At 39.7% G+C, this 16997-nt stretch overlaps 1 protein-coding gene across 5 annotated transcripts in view; it reads left to right on the top strand.

The window, feature by feature from the left end:
- Nucleotides 1-16997, top strand: part of GDAP2 (ganglioside induced differentiation associated protein 2) — an 80907-nt gene that overhangs the window by 9240 nt on the left and 54670 nt on the right. For all 5 annotated transcript variants that reach the window (XM_006935025.5, XR_006582949.1, XR_006582948.1 and 2 more), the window contains exons 3-6: nt 803-942; nt 9765-9918; nt 10318-10406; nt 16361-16437. In XM_006935025.5, the coding sequence (XP_006935087.2) occupies nt 803-942; nt 9765-9918; nt 10318-10406; nt 16361-16437 (460 nt within the window). The remainder of the gene's footprint in view (nt 1-802; nt 943-9764; nt 9919-10317; nt 10407-16360; nt 16438-16997) is intronic.

Here is a 16997-nt window from a genome sequence, read left to right as displayed (position 1 = left end):
AGTTCACCTGTGTTGCGTCTGTTAGTAGTAGTGCCTTTCTTCTTTAAAAAAAAAGCTTTATTGAGAGATAATGCACATCTCATACAGTTTATCAGTTTAAATTGTAGAAGTCAGTGGTGTTTAGTGTATTCACAAAGTTGTGTAACCATCACCACAGTCAATTTTAGAACATTTTCATCACCCCAAAGTCCTCTACCCGTTAGCAGTCATTCCCTGTCTCCCCATCTCTCAGCTGCAGCCAACCACTAATCTACTTCCTCTGTGTATAGATTTGTATACTGGGGACATCTCATGTAAATGGAGTCAGTTGTGACTTGGTATGTTTTAAAGATTCATCCATGTGGTAGTGTGAATCAGTATTTCATTCTTTCTATGGCCAGATAATATTCCACTGTATGGATATACATACCTATGCCATTTGTCAGTGTTAGTTCATTAGTTGTTAGACATTTGGGTTCTTTCTACTTTTTGGCTATTAGGAATAACGCTGCTGTGGTAAACTCTCGAAACCAACCACTTTCAGCTCTATAAGCACTCTGTTGCAATGAAAGCAATACGGAAGAAGGAAAGAAAGAACACGATTCTGTGGGTAGCGGCTTTGCAGCGTTTGCATTGAAGATCTAAGATGCCAGATTAGTCTTCCTGAGTCCGGAACTCCTTTTCTACTGTTGCTTAAGCTTGTGAGCTAGCAAAACCAATGTTGTAAGGGGAGTGAGGATAGAACGTTTTGAAATAATTAGCAGTTAGCTTTTTTATCTCCCTCCTCTTCCCCACGTTTGTCCTTTGTTCATCGTTTCCTCAGGAAAGGAGACGTGGCATTACTGAACTGTACGGCCATTGTGAATACCAGCAATGAAAGTCTTACAGATAAGAACCCTGTGTCAGAGAGTATCTTCATGCTCGCAGGACCCGATTTGAAGGAGGACCTCCAGAAACTTAAGGGTGAGTGAGTTTTCCTAGGTATGTTATTGTTAGGACACATTTTTGATATTTAAAGAAGCATGTTTTGCATTTAGTGAGAATACTAAGTAGATGCAGCTGTTTTGTTTTTGTTTACATAAAAACAGCTTTTGAAAGCCCCACATTGTGTTAGAAACTGAACACTGAGACTTTACTCTCAGTAAAACTCCTCTGTCATGTTCTTGAATTTAAAAATGCTAGTTACTATAGCCAGTTAAGTCTTTGGTAGCATTTTCTTGGCTGTATATTTTCTTGCACAAATAAGCCTTGTGAAACAACTATCCTTTCTTTAAACTGAAAAAATTCTATCATTATTTGATATTGATAGAGAATTTTTCATATACCTCAAGGAGAGTAAATGTTGCACTTTGGAAATGAAGTTGACTTAGTGATAAAACCAAAATGCATTGTAAGGACAAATATATTCTCGATTACTTTTGCACTTGCTTTTTTTTTTTTTTTTTTTTTTTTTAACCAGAACCTTCTTCTGAGAATATTTCATTAGAAATGGAGACAGGGAAGAGTTCCATTAGTTCAGAATCTTGTTTACCTTATTTGCATTCATTTTCTTCAATTACCAACTTGGCAAGCCAAGTTACTATTATTTGAGCCCAAATAGAATATTGTGAAATTCAGTCAGCCCATTTTATAAAAGGTATTTAGGAAATACAGCAATGTTCTTAAAATGTAAATAACAGATATCACCTGTATAAAATGTTGAGTTTTTTTGATCTCTACCATTTATCAGTGAAACTGGTTTCTAACCTAATAAGAATATTAGAATTTGAAGAGGAATGCTTAATAATGCTGATTCCATGAAAGAGAGGATAGAGAGAGAAGCATTACATCATCTGATCAAGAAACTGAACTATATGATAGCTGAAGGAGGAAAAAAGCCCTCAATTAAACTGAAAACATGATACTGGGAAGAACATGTAGAAATTAGAAAATGCAGTAGGGATAATACTGACAAGTTCTTTGATAAAGGTAATAGAGAAGCTGGTCTGGAAAAATTCCTTACGGCCTGTGTGTGTGTGTTCTCACCCCTTAGAGCTAGACGGAAGGGTAAGAGAAAGAAAGTAATCAAATTTAATGTAAGCATACAAATGAAACCTCAGTATTTGACAACATGTGTCTGAGAGTCTCTAAGCAGGAGTTCATGTTGTAACTCTGCCCTTCACTAACTAGTGTTGTGTAAAACCGGTCACTTCACCGCTGAGCCTGAGTTTCCTACTCTCTAAAGTGGCGTGGTGATGATAGTCTCTACCTCAGTTCCTGACACATCACAAGAGCTCAGCGAGTATTTGGGGATAGAAACAGTATCATGAAAAGTAAATGAAATAATAGACATTAAGTTCAAAGTACATTCTAGTGTTTAGTGTTACTGCTGCTGTTAGTTACAGGCCCCAATTGTTTGATGCGTCTCTGCAAACCTAAGGAAAGATTATTAATGACGCACTGCAGGCTGGATACTTAATCCTCTCCCCTTTTTACATTTTCAGTAACAGCTTCATAAATGATTGCAAAGCATGACTCCCCAAATTTGTAGATGATAGAAAGTTGAGAGGAGTTAATAGGAGATGTTGGATGACCAAAGAGTTTTAAATATTCTGAGCCGACTGGAACCAGGAGCCAAAAAATGAAAACACTGACAGGGGTGAATATAAAAGTCTTGCAGTAAGTTTAAAACCTGAATTCTCCAAATTCAGGATGGGGAAGCCCAGTTTGACAACTCTTATTATATAAGAAAGTGTTTGCTATCAGTAAAATGGCATTGTCATTCTCTCCCATTTTTCACACAGAAAACTTTAGGGTTGACGCTTTCTCCTCATTATTCCCCACATAAAGGCTATCATCAAGCCATAAATATATCTTGAGTCTCTTTATCACCACTGCCTCCAACCTAGCCTGTCTTGCCATCATTCCCTGACTGGAGCTTCCCTTTCAACTGGTCTCCCTACATTCATTCTTCTTTACCTAAGTCTATTTGCCACATACAGTAAGCATTTGCTTTTTAAATTGTAAATCCCTTCTTACTGCTTCCCTGCTTTGAACCGTGTAGTGGCCTCCCATGACATTTAAAACACAAGCTCCTTGAGCTGGTGTCCAAGGACTTACAAGATCTCAGGCACTTGCCTCCGGCTCCTTCCATGTCCCTTTCTCCCTCCCTTACTGTACTTGAACCGAACTGATCGTTTAGCTCTTGTTCAATTTTGCATGTACTTTGCTCTTGCAGTTCTTAATTCTTCTTAAGTCTTTGCTTACTCTCTTCCTGGTATTTACTTCAGAATTTGCTAATCTCCCCATGATATGTGCTCCCTGCCTGTGGTGCTTTTCTTTTGTGCTCTTATGATAATAGTAATTTCATAAATTGTTTATATGATGATGGGGTTCACATTAAACTTTGACCTCCATGAGGACAGGAACTGTATGTCTCCTTGGTCCCTGTGTGCCTGTACCCAGAGGAGTAGTGGAGGCACCCTTTAAGTAGCAGATGAATGACTACAAACTCCCTGGGATGTTAAGTAACTAGACTCAGCAGTGATGATGTCTTATTTTTATTGAAAACACTAACAGTATCAGACTATGTCACCAGTAGCATCACAGAGGAGGGTAACGTGTTAACAGCTTAAAATAGACTGTTATAAGATGTTTTACGTAAGCCTCGTGATATTCATGAAGAAAAGAAACCTCTAACAGATACACAGAAGATAAAGAGAAAGGAATTAAAGCATACCAGTAAGAAAAATAAATCACAAAGCAAGACCGCAAGAGAGGAAAAAGAGGAACTTAAAAAAACCTCAGGAAACAATTAACAAAATGGCAATAGTAATTCCTTACCTAGCCGCAATTACTTTAAGCATAAAAGGACTAAGTTCTCCAATCAAAGGACACAGAGTGGTTGGTGGATAAAAAAACAAGACCCAGCAGTATAGTGTCTACAAGAGATTCACTTTAGCTTTAATGATACGTGCAGGCTGAAAGTGCAGGGATGGTAAAAGATACTCTGTGCAAATGGAAACCAAAAGAGAACAAGAGTGGCTGTACTTCTGCCAGATAAAATAGACTTCCAGTCAGAATTGGTCACAAGAGACCGAGAAGGTCACTGTATGATGAAAAAGGGGTCAGTTCATCAAAGGGATGTAGCAGTTGTAAATATGTATTCACCGAACGTAGAAGCTCTTAAATATTTAAGGCAAATATTAAAAGACCTAAATGGTTGGGGCGCCTGGGTGCCTCAGTCGGTTAAGCGGCCGACTTCGGCTCAGGTCATGATCTCGCCGTGCGTTCAAGCCCTGCGTTGGGCTCTGTGCTGACAGCTCAGAGCCTGGAGCCTGCTTCGGATTCTGTGTCTCCCTCTCTCTCTGACCCTCCCCCGTTCATGCTCTGTCTCTCTCTGTCTCAAAAATAAATACTAAAAAAAAAAAAAAAAAAAAATTAAAAAAAAAAAAAGATCTAAATGGAGAAATAGCCATACAGTAGCAGGGACCACAGTACACCACTTTCAACACTGGATGGATCATCCAGACAAAATTAGTAAGGAAACAGCAGGCCTGAATTACACTGTGGGGTCAAATGAATGTAATAGGCATACCCAGAATAGTCCATCTAACAGCACCAGAGTGCAAATTTTTCTCAGGCACACACACAACATTCTCCAGTGTAGAGCTTATGCGTCTCCATGTGCAAAAGAGAAGGAAAATACTTTCTCCTGCAATCAGGACCACTGTGTAGTTTTGCTACTTAAATGTTCTGTCACTTGGTACTTAATGTGCACATTTGCTAGGATGGGAGTACACGCACTGAGTTTTTTGATTGCTCTGTTCTCTTATGAATAGGAGTCTTTGCTATAAGGATTAAAACAACTTTTGTGTTTCTTACTGTGGATGTTAGCATTTGGAGAGAAATAAGTGAAGTTGAAAAGTCCTAACTAATCTTTACTGCTCCGATATTCAGGTTATCGTACCAGCAGCGCTCCTTAGCGGAGGGGTAAAAGGCATGCTGGACAGAGTTTCGGCTGGAGTGAACTTGAACTTACTCAAGAAATTTGCATTTGTTCTGCAGGAATTAAAGATACTTTCAGGGTTGTGTTTTAACTGTTCATAATGATGTCAGGATTTAGGCTTTGGGTTAGAAGAAATCTGGGCTAGACAGAACAAGTGGAAGGTTGGGAACGGTGTGCTTATTATTAGCATGAGTCTAGTCTCCAGAGTTCTGCATTTTGGTTAACAATTATTAAGGAAAAGGTGCGATTCCCAAAACCAGAGTATCCTGAACACTTAAAATTCTTTTCTGTGTCTGTAGTCTGTCTTCAGAGATCTTCAGGTCTGATTCTGCCAACTGCCCCAATACATATTTCCTTACTTGCTTTATTTTTTTTTTAATATATATTATGCCTTTCAAATAATTGCTTTCTAGTTACAGAAGCAGTAAATGTAAATTGTAGAAAGTATATGCACACAAGCTATGAAATAAATGAAAACTTAACATTTTCACCACACAGAGATCACCAGTACTCGTACTGTAGCGCATATTCTTCTGGATCTTTATGTGTATGTGGGCATACGCATACATTCTTAAATATTTTGTTACCAAAATAATTATATGTATACAGTGCATATCTTAAGATAATTATACACATACTGTTCTGCAGTCTGCTTTCTTCAGCAAATGAATTCTACCTTTTGGCTGTTCATCTAATACCCAAACCATAGTTTTAACTTTCCAGTTGACCCAGAAATGCGCTTTGCAGCTAGTTTATCCAAAGCAATATCCAATCTAGGGTCACACATTACATCCTTTTTTTTTTTTTTTTTAATTTTTTTTTTCAACGTTTTTTATTTATTTTTGGGACAGAGAGAGACAGAGCATGAACGGGGGAGGGGCAGAGAGAGAGGGAGACACAGAATCGGAAACAGGCTCCAGGCTCCGAGCCATCAGCCCAGAGCCTGATGCAGGGCTCGAACTCACAGACCGCGAGATCGTGACCTGGCTGAAGTCGGATGCTTAACCGACTGCGCCACCCAGGTGCCCCAAGGGTCACACATTACATCTAATTGTTGTATCTTTAAAGATTTTGTTTTCATCCAACTCCATTCCCTTTTTATGACACTTGTTGAGTAAAGTAGGCCAACATGTCTTCCAAGATGGCTCACCTTCTGGGTTTATCTGCTTACCCTGAGGTACCATTTGGTCTGTCGCTTTATCCCTTGTATTTCCTATAACCTGGAAGTTGTATCTAATTGAATCAGATTTGGCTAAAGGATTTCATAGGTGATGTTGTATTGTGTACTTAGTATATCATATTGGGAGACGTATAAAATCTGATTGACCTGTTAGTGGACCATTACTGACACTAAGATGGCTCTCTGGCTTAGAGTGATGACGGCTTGATTCTTCCATTTGTACAGTTGTTTTACCCTCTGTAGTCCATATGGGGTTATTTAAGTTCTATGAATACCCAGGACCCTGTCATACATTCACATAATGGTTTTAGCAACATTTATAGTCCTTATCTGAGTCGGTAATTTCATTAAGATTGTGAAGTTGTAGGGGCGCCTGGGTGGCCCAGTCGGTTGAGTGTCTGATTTCAGCTCAGGATGTGATCTTGCAGTTTGTGGGTTCAAGCCCCACATGGGGCTCGCTGCTGTCAGCCTGTCAACATAGAGCCCACTTCAGATCCTCTGTCCCTTTCTTTCCCCCTCTGCCTGCCCCTCCCCCGCTTGTACTCTCTCAAAAATTAATTAATTAATTTTAACAAAAGGTTGTGAAGTTTTCTTTTTCTTTTTTTTTTAATTTTTTTTTTTTCAACGTTTATTTATTTTTGGGACAGAGAGAGACAGAGCATGAACGGGGGAGGGGCAGAGAGAGAGGGAGACACAGAATCGGAAACAGGCTCCAGGCTCTGAGCCATCAGCCCAGAGCCTGACTCGGGGCTCGAACTCACGGACCGCGAGATTGTGACCTGGCTGAAGTCGGACGCTTAACCAACTGCGCCACCCAGGCGCCCCTGAAGTTGTATTTTTCTAAAACCTATCATCATATCCTTGGTTGCTAGCTCATATTCCTCTAAAGTAGAGCCTTTCCCCAATAACTGACATGTGGTTACTCTGAATTAGTTTCTATCAGAGGGCAGCGTAAATGCTTAATTCTTTTGATTACCATTTTTCAAACTAAGAATTGGTTATTAAACCAATTTGAGCTGCCTCAAATGGTGCCAAATGATGTTTTTTTCCCTTTCTCTTTTTTGAGTATCAGTTCGTGCTTACGGCTTTTCATTGATCAATGTGTATGTGGTTTTAAAAGTCAAAGAATCTTACATCGAAATATATAAAGGAAAGCAGCAGGTCTTTGCCTTTCCCTTCCCTTTCTTCAGGGGCATATACTTTCAAACCTTTAACTTCCTTATTTTACTTCTATTTCCAAATAATATGCTACAACTACTGTATCGATTTTTTTCCTTCTCTGTTGACTTCCTATTGTGGAAATTAAAGATTAAACTCTTATCCACTCCCTGCTTTTAACTATACAAAAAAAAAAAAAAATTCACATTTTCTTCCCTCTTCACCCCTTTCCCCAATTGGTCTGTCAAATTTTTATTAAATCGACATTCAGCCTTAACATTGTGACTGTATAAATATTGCTCACTGCTTATTACAAAACGGATTTGAATTCTTTTTGTATAGCTATTTTCCTGAGTTATTGATTTGATTATTTAATATTCTAACTATCACTGATTCAATCTCAAACTTTTAAATACGACTATAAACCTCTCAGTAAAGTCAAAAACTCTTGGTTATCTTTCAAGTCCATTTTCTTCTTGACAAGGTGCCTCCTGAAATCCACCGTCCTCTTTCCTCTCTAGGTTGTTCTCTATGCCTGCTGTCTAGTTATTATCCGAGGAAATCCTTTTTTCTATTCAGTGAATCCTCCCATTTTCTGGATCTCTCATGCCTTTCTCTTCTTTGATGTATTCCTTCATTTTTGTGGATAAATTCTACTGGAGATATCTGAGAAGGATGGATGGGGACAAAATTACTGAGACCTTCCACCTTCATACTTAATTGGAAGTTTGGCTGAAAATGAAATTCTAAGCTAGTAATCCTTTTCCAGGTTTTGAAGGCATTGGTCCATTGTTTTCTGTTTTTATTATTGCTCTTGAAAACTTAGATGCTATTCTTGTTCTTGATTCTTTGCGTGATAATGTTTTTTTCTCTGGAAACTATGATCTCATCTTTCTGGTATTCTCAGTTTCATAGTTTCTCCACCTTGATGTGGTTTGGGTATTCTGTGAGCTAGAAACTCTTATCTTTCAGTTCTGGAAAATTTGTTTTCTTTCATAATTTCCTTCCCTCTGTATTCTCTGTTCTCTCTTTGAAGAAATTCTATTGGATTTTGTACCTCCTTGTTTAATCCTCCAATTTTTCATGTCTTATTTTCTAGCTTTTTATTCTCCAGAAGCTTTCCTTAACTTCAGCGTTAATGTATCTGTTGTCATTCCTGATAACATGTTTTCATTTGGCTGTAACAGTTATAGAAGTGCTTTGTTTTTTCCTCTTCTCTGAATATTTTTTTTTATAACATCTTATAGCATTCTGGTTTTGTTTCTGAGGTACCGTATCTTCTCTTACCTATCTGACAATGGTTGCCTTCTCTCTTGTTTGAGCATCGTTTTGACCCCCTTTGGTCAGAGGCTTGGCTCACTTCCTAGTGATCCTTGAGTGTCAGCTGTATTTATGATGGAGGAAGTGAGAAGGTGAAGGGAAGCTCTGTGTGCACGGGCAAGAGTTACTGCTTGGCGGGTCTAGCCACAGGTGATGAGCAGAAGGAGCCCTGTTGTTTGGTTGGGGAACTTCCCTTAGTTGTCACAGTCTGAGAGTCCTTTGGTTTGGGCCTCTTAGTTTCCTGGAAGGGGTGTAAGCGTGGGCATCTGTGTTTTGGACACCAGTTAGGAGCAGAAGGCTAAAGCTCTCACTGTAGAGTGTAACACCTTAGCTAAATCCCCTCTTCTCAGCTGCACCCGGGGTTCTGCAGTCCAGACACTCTCCAGCGCAGCATCTCCAGAGAGTAAAATGTTCCTGCTGCTGTGATGGTAAAGAAATCATCCCCTTGCTGTGCTGGCTGGGAAGGGGTTGTTGCAGATTTGACTGTTCTTATGCAAACTTAACTCCGCCTCCTCTTTTTAGTCCCACTTCACATCATAGCCTTTAGAAGTACATAAATAAGCCTCCAAGTCTTGAGCCTTCCTAGTGTTCCGTAGTAACAACAAGAATGGTAGGTAACGCGTGTGTGTACTTTGCATGTATTAACTAATTTCATCCTGTGAAGTGAGTACCAGTAGTATTCCCACTAAACAGGAAATTGAGGCCTGGAGAGGCCAGGCAGCTGCCCAGGTAGCACAGAAGGAAAGTGGTAGACCCGAGATTTGAATCCAAGCAGTCTGTCTTGAATCCAACACCTCCTTTCCATACGACCTGCTTGCTTCCAATTGGCGACCTCTTTTCTGTGAGCAGTTAGGTTTCTCTGCTTGCTGAATCAGTTATTTCCAGGCCTTCTGCCTTCCAGAATTTTGATGATGCTTATCTGCTTGATGTTCTCTCCCATTCTCTTTGTCTCTGTTTTTATACCTATCGTATTGCTTCACTGTCATTTTGACAACAGAGATCAGTGTTTGTGTTCAATCCATATTTTTAATTGAAATTTCTCAATGAAGTTCTTATTACTTTTCTGTTTTATGCCTTATTTTGTTGACTTTTTTTCCCCCCCAACACCTCCATGACTTAAGCATGCTCCATTGTTCCCAGGTTGCCGGACAGGTGAAGCAAAATTGACGAAAGGATTTAATCTAGCTGCCCGGTTCATCATTCACACAGTGGGACCTAAGTACAAGAGCCGCTATCGCACCGCTGCTGAGAGCTCCCTGTACAGCTGCTACAGAAACGTGCTTCAGCTGGCAAAGTATGGCTTATTCACCTCCTGGATGCACCATGCCATACACTGTCAAAGGCCCCGGTTTCAAAATGAAACCTGGCTGTGGAAATCAAATTTTGAGGGATTTAAATCACGTAAGAGGATTCTGAAGACAAAATTATCTTCGCAAATTTAGCAGGATAAGAGAAATGGATTTGGGTGACTTAAGAATTTAACCTGTTCCCATTTCACTCAATCTTTGCTTGAACTATATTCCCCCCGAGTGGTACAATTATAATATTAATATAAATATTAAATAGCGTAACTGAGTTAATTGTTACACTAGATTTGTTGAGGAGGTAGGGAAGGAGAAGTTGAGCTGCATTTTTAAATTAATTACATATGTATGTGTTATGAATATTGGTGCTTTGTGTTTTCTGTCCGCAGAGAGCAGTCAATGTCATCTGTTGGATTCTGTGTCATCAATTCTGCAAAACGAGGTTATCCTTTAGAGGATGCAACACACATAGCACTTCGTAAGTAACATTGGCGAAGCTGTGCCTACATCGAGGACTTCATAAATAGGATTGGGTTGCAGCACATAAATTGAGCCTTACATATTTTTCTGTTATCACTAATTAAATAGTTATAGCCAGAGAAGATTTTGATTAGCTAATCATGGCATCCTGGAGGGAACTTTGTATTGATAAGTTGCTGAGCTCAATTTACTTTCCCAGGCTGACATTTTTCTCCGCTTGAATAAAGGCTTGCAGGCTTGCTTACGAAATTTGCAAATGACACCAAGCTGAGAAGTATGGTCAGCGCATTGGGTTTTTGCATCATGATTCAGAATAATTGTAACATTGCAACAATGATGTCCAAACAGATTTCATGATACAGTGTTTATGTAGCACTTTGCAGTTGAAATAGCAGCTTTCACATGTGTCATTTGAGTATAAATCCTTGCATTGAGGTTTAAAAAAGACCAAGCTTGATCATTATGAGACAGAATGTCATATATGTGATATAAAAACAAGGTGTTCGGCTCGAGAGATTCCATGATCTCACTGTATTATATGCAGGTTCAGACCACATCTAGACGTTTGTATATAGTTTTGGGTGTCCTATCTTATGAGACACTGACAAACTGGAGAGCCAACAGTTTGAAACAGGAGAAACAGGTGTTTCTCCTAAAGAAGATGATGCTTTTAGCATATATGGTGCCCATCTTTAACATCTGAAGGAGTCTCGTGAACTTACTCTGTGCTGCATTTTTAGAGCAGTGGTTCCGAGCCTCTTGGGGAGCCATCATAAACTATGCCGAGCATCTGATGGAAGAAAGCTGTGGACCCCTTCCCCCAGAGGACATACATACACAGGAAATTTGTGTACAATTTCAGGGAGTTCACAGATTTCTTGTAAGACTTGTAGGTAAGACCTCCAGCGGTAGAGAACAGGTCCAAGACTGTGTCAGAAGGAAGGAGATTTGGTCCCACTTGAGATAGGACTCACTGTAATAGGCGGGTGATTTAAGTGAACTTCTTGTCACTGGGAATGTGCACGCAGAGGCTAAATGACCATTTGTTGCAGATATTCCTCATTGAGGAGGAAAACTGTATAAGATGATCTTTAAGAACCCTTGTATGTCTAGAATTTAAAGACAAGGAGCTGAAAGTCTTCTCAACGATAAACTAGAGATACTCAAATGTATAAAATTATTATTAGATAGCCTAGAATTTAGGGTGAGTACATAAGTAGTCTTATTTAACAATTAACTATTTTTAAAATGAAGATTGACTGCTCAAGGATTTTGTAGTGAATTTACCTATTTTATACTTTATATATATTAGACTGAGTTTCTTGAGGAGCAGAGCTCTTATCTTTTCATCTTTGCATTTCTAATGCTTCCATAGGTCAAGAATGGTTTACATATGGTACTTGCTTAAGAAATAGGTATTTTGGGGGAACCTGGGTGCCTCAGTCGGTTGAGCATCCAACTCTTGATTTCAGCTCAGGTCATGATCTCACGGTTTGTGAGTTCGAGCCCCACATTGGGCTCTGTCCTGACAGTGTGGAACCTGCTTCACGTTGTGTCTCCCTTTCCCTCTCTCTCAAATCTTTTTCTCTGTCTCCCTTTCTCTCTCTCTCTCTCAAATCTTTAAAGAACTTTTTTAAAAAAGTATGTATTTTAAAAAGGGATATAGAAATTCCCTCAACAGCCCTGTGTTTTAGGGAATATGGTGTCCTTTTTACAAATAAAGAGGCTCAGAAATTTATCATGTTCTTAAGGTTATGCATACTGATGACTCCCAAGTCCAGTAACCTGTTTATTATACTAAATAATTCAATTATGCTTGAGTTAGAACTGCTTCAGTGGGAAGCTCCTATGTTATCACTACTCTGCATGCATTCTGAATGGTGCCTTACCAAAGCAAAGTTCCTGCCTTTATATAATTCTTCCTGGCAAAGCTTTTGACAGGTCTTGACATTCTCTGATTCCTCTTAGTCCTTGCCTTATCATCCCATACCTTGAGCTATGACTTTTTATATGTCTCCGTTTCTTATTAAAGTAATCATATAGGTTAGAACTTATTTTTTTTAATGTTCATTTATTTTTGAGACAGAGTGCAAGCGGGGGAGGGGCAGAGAGAGAGGGAGACACAGAATCTGAAGTAGGCTCCAGGCTCTGAGCTGTCAGCACAGAGTCCGATGCGGGGCTCAAACTCACAGACTGCAAGATCATGACCTGAGCCAAAGTCGGATGCTCAACCGACTGAGCCACTCAGGCGTTAGAATTTAAAAAGGCAGCAACATTTTGTAGAAAAGGCTCTGAAAAGGGAGTCAAGAAGACTGGCTTTTGATCCCAGTTCTACCAGTCTCACTGGCTCTGTGGCCCCAGAAAAACTGCTTGATAAATCACTTGGTACAGTACTCTGGAGGTGTCAACTTTGAGCAGGAATTGTAGTAAGAGCAGATGAAGGTCAATAGTTGGTTTAAGGGACTTCAATGAGGCAGTTTCTAAGAATTTACTTATTTAGCACAAAGGAAATGGAAAACTTAAACATGGGCAAGTCAACTTTTATAAGGCCTGTTTGACTTTACCTTAAATCAATAGCAAAACTGTAGCATTTTATTAAAAAAAATACAGATGGACTTTCGCAGCATGTACAGACCAAGAGCAAGTCTAATAATGTAACTCTAAGGCTTTAGTACCAAACTCTTTAAAATATTACCAAACTTTATTTCATTTGAAACCTAGGTAATGTCCTCTTGATAGATGTATCAAGACTATTTATCGTTTTTCCCTGGGTTCACGTGCAGTTCAGTTCTTCTGCATTAGAAGCCCAGAGAAACATCTGCATTAAAATCAGTTCATCAGGTTATTTATTCATTCAACAAAACTTTGAGCGACTGTGTGCTAGGCCCTGTGCTATACAGGAGAGGATACAGTGGTGAGAAAAAAAAGATGACGCTGTTTGTTCTTACTGTGTTTCCCTGTTGGGAATTTTAATGCCCCAGATGTCATTCTCACCAGTTAAAGGGTTTTCACTAAAAGTGAGGTGCATGACATCCTGGTTGGCTGCAAAGAATAGTGCAGAGATGAAACTTGGAAGGAAACGGTTTGAATTGACTGTTGGTACTAAATCCTTGTAGCCATGACATCACTCTCCTTTTTTTTTTTTTTTTAATCCTTTTTTTTGCAAAATTACTTTTCTTAATGAATTCTGCTGAGGGAATTCAGTTTTAGTTACTATCTGGCATTGCATTTTGTCTTCTAGTGGAAATCCTACAGTTGTATGCTGGGAAACCACTATGTGTGAACATTAATTAAAACTTGGAGTCAAAGAGAAGAAAATCCCTTTCTGAAAGTTCATTTTAAAAAAATTGTTAAGGCAGAATAGAAAGAGAAATGAAAAATAAACTTATCACCTTGTAGAGGGAGAATAATGAATAGTCCTTCAGCAAATGGGTCTGCTGTTACGTTCTCAAGATACAGTAGCAAACAAGGCAGGCAATATGTAGATAACCAGAGCTATAAAATGTTAATTCAGGTGCTGGTTACTTTTGAATGATTGCTTGCCACATCTTTAAGATGTGCTAGGTTCTCGGGGCGCCTGGGTGGCGCAGTTGGTTAAGCGTCCGACTTCAACCAGGTCACGATCTCGCGGTCCGTGAGTTCGAGCCCCGCGTCGGGCTCTGGGCTGATGGCTCAGAGCCTGGAGCCTGTTTCCGATTCTGTGTCTCCCTCTCTCTCTGCCCCTCCCCCGTTCATGCTCTGTCTCTCTCTGTCCCAAAAATAAATAAACGTTGAAAAAAAAAAAATTAAAAAAAAAAAGATGTGCTAGGTTCTCATAATATTAATGTAAGGTATACTTGGCCTTCAGAGAGCTCACCATCCAACCGTAAAATGCTAGGAGAAGTTCACAAATGCAGGGTTATTCAGGTTGTAAGAGGAGCACAAGAAAGGATGGAGTTCTGTACAAACCAGATGGCTTTGGACAGGGTCTTGACAAATGGGTAGGAGTTCACTAAGAGAAGGCCATGGTGAATGAAGGATATCTAGTCAAAGGTAGCCATGGAGGCAGAGGCAGGGTCGCGTAAAAGTTAAGTGGAGCGTTCTGAGTACAGCAAAGAAGCCAATTTGCCCAAAACATAAGGTGTGTGGGAGGAATGATGGGAAACAGGACTAAAGCCAGGGGGGCTTAGAACCATGCTGGGACTTGGATCCTAACCTATAAGCAGTGCAGAGCCCCAGGATTATTGAGTAAGGAGGGTGACAGGGTAAGGAAGATAACTCGGGCAGTGCTGAATATGTAGACCTGGAAAAGAGAAAAATAAGCACACAATTAAGAGCTTACTGCCAAAGGCTCATAAGCATTAAGATCCTAAGAGCAGCTGGAAGAAAGAAGGAGTGGATGTTTGAAAATTTCTGTCAGCAGTAGAATTTAAAGGACATGATAACCCATTGAATGCAGGGTGAAGGAATGGGGTGCTGGGTGGCTCAGTCGGTTAAGCATCCGACTTGGGCTCAGGTCCTGATCTCGCTGTCCTGGAGTTCAAGCGTCGCATCAGTCTCTGTGCTGACAGCCTGGAGCCTGCTTCAGATTCTTCATCTCCCTCTCTCTCTGTCTCTCTCTCTCTGTTTCTCTCTCACTCTCTCAAAAGTAAATAAACATTTAAAAAAATTTTTTTAAAAAGAAAATGAAGGAAGAAGTGAAAGAAGTGTTGAAATCAGGTTTAGAGCTTGGATGAGTGATTGGATGTTGCTATGGTATGGAATAAAGAATACAGGTAAAGGAACAGATTTGGGGGGAAAGATGGAGGTCAAGTCTAGTCCTCCCCAGTTTGAGGTCTCTGGGTGATCTAGGCAGATAAGCCCTGTAGGCAGTAGGCAATTGAGCTCCTACATTCAGAAAACAGTATATAAAGATCTGAGAGTCTGAGTATTTACATCAGTGCCTAGCCAGCAAATTGGTGAGGCAAGAGAATATATATATCAAGAAAATAAATATGGAGGTCAGAACCCTGGAGAATAGCATTTTTAAAAGGTAGACCATTGGGTATTGAGGAGGGCACCTTTTGGGATGAGCACTGGGTGTTGTATGGAAACCAATTTGTCAATAAATTTCATATATAAAAAAAAAAAGGTAGAGCATGGGCATTTAAAACTAAAGCTAGAGAAATCTCTAGTGAGGTAAGGACTGAGAAAAAGGCCTTTAGGTTTCATTGATAGGAAATTGATAGAGAAGAATCAGAATAATGTAGAAATTAAGAAAAAAAATCACCTTTGGTTTAATGAGATTTTGATAGGGATGCAGGGCTGAGGAGGTCGTTGAATACTGTAACTGAATGAATACAGAGACGCTTAGGCTAGATCATTCTAGGCAGAGAGTGAGAGGCCCCAGGGAATAAAAATATACTGGATAAGGATGAATTGTCTGGAGTCAGCATCTTCTATGGCCGGGCACTGTTCTAGACGTTGACAATAAAGCAGTAAATAAAATAAAGCTCTTGCTGTTGGGGTATTTTCATTCTAGCAGATGGGGCAGGGAGGACAGAGAACATGTAAAATAAACAGATTCCACAAGATGTCTATAATATTTACTCTGGAGGAAAGTAAATCAGAGAAGGAATTTTATTTTTTTATTTTAGAGCACGTGTGAGCGGAGGAGAGGGGCAGAGAGAGAGAAAATCTTAAGCGGACTCCACGCCCAGTGTTGAGCACAACATGGGGCTTGATCCCATGACCCTGGGATCATGACCTGAGCCGAAATCAAGAGTCGGACGCTCAACTGACTGAGTCACCCAGGCGCCCCAGAGAAGGATTTTTAATTATAGTGGTCTGGGCAGGCGTCACTGATAAGGTGTCATTGAGCAGAGACCTACTGAAATGAGGAGTGATGTATTACAAAAATAAAACTTTGAAGAGTTTGTTTGAATTTTCTTCACACGAGTCATTATTTGTTGAATAATTTATTCTTTTCCTTAGGCACTGTAAGGAGATTCCTGGAGATTCATGGGGAGACCATTGAAAAAGTAGTATTTGCTGTCTCTGAACTTGAAGAGGTATCTTGCTAATTATGTTGCCTTGTTTAAATCTTACTTTTACTAGTGTTTGCCTTTGTGTCATCATTATCTATTTGCTGAATTGCTAGCAGGCAAATCCTAGGTATCAGTGTATGTGTTTGGTATCATTTGTTGAAAAAAATCCATGTTAGAAACTAAAAATAAATCAGAAAGGAGCATTTGTTCATGTTTTTCATTGCTAAGACTGTTTTCACTTAGTGAAGTCCCACAAGGTGGAGTTGTTCTGCTTTGCTCCCTGTATTAGCTCTTAAAATATCTTGAGGCATCACCTTATAACCCAAGTACTGGGTGCCTGGGCAGCGTAACTGGAAAACCGCTACTGTGCTGGAAAAGCTTTGATGTCTGCCTCACCTGGAAACAGGTGGCAGCCTAGCCTAGTGACTGGCACTGATTAAGTTGGAGGGTTATGTTTTGTTGTATGTAGTTGGGGTTAGTATGTTTCAGTCTAATTTGGAGCCGTTTTAGAAAATTAGGTCTTCGCTTTAACTCTTAAGTTTTATTTAGTTTTAGTGTGCTCTCTCCCATCCAGCTTACATTAT

Source organism: Felis catus, chromosome C1 (genome assembly GCF_018350175.1).
Source record: "Felis catus isolate Fca126 chromosome C1, F.catus_Fca126_mat1.0, whole genome shotgun sequence".
Taxonomy (NCBI): domain Eukaryota; kingdom Metazoa; phylum Chordata; class Mammalia; order Carnivora; family Felidae; genus Felis; species Felis catus.
Note: the sequence above shows the minus strand (reverse complement) of the source record. Positions and strands in the feature narration are given on the sequence as shown.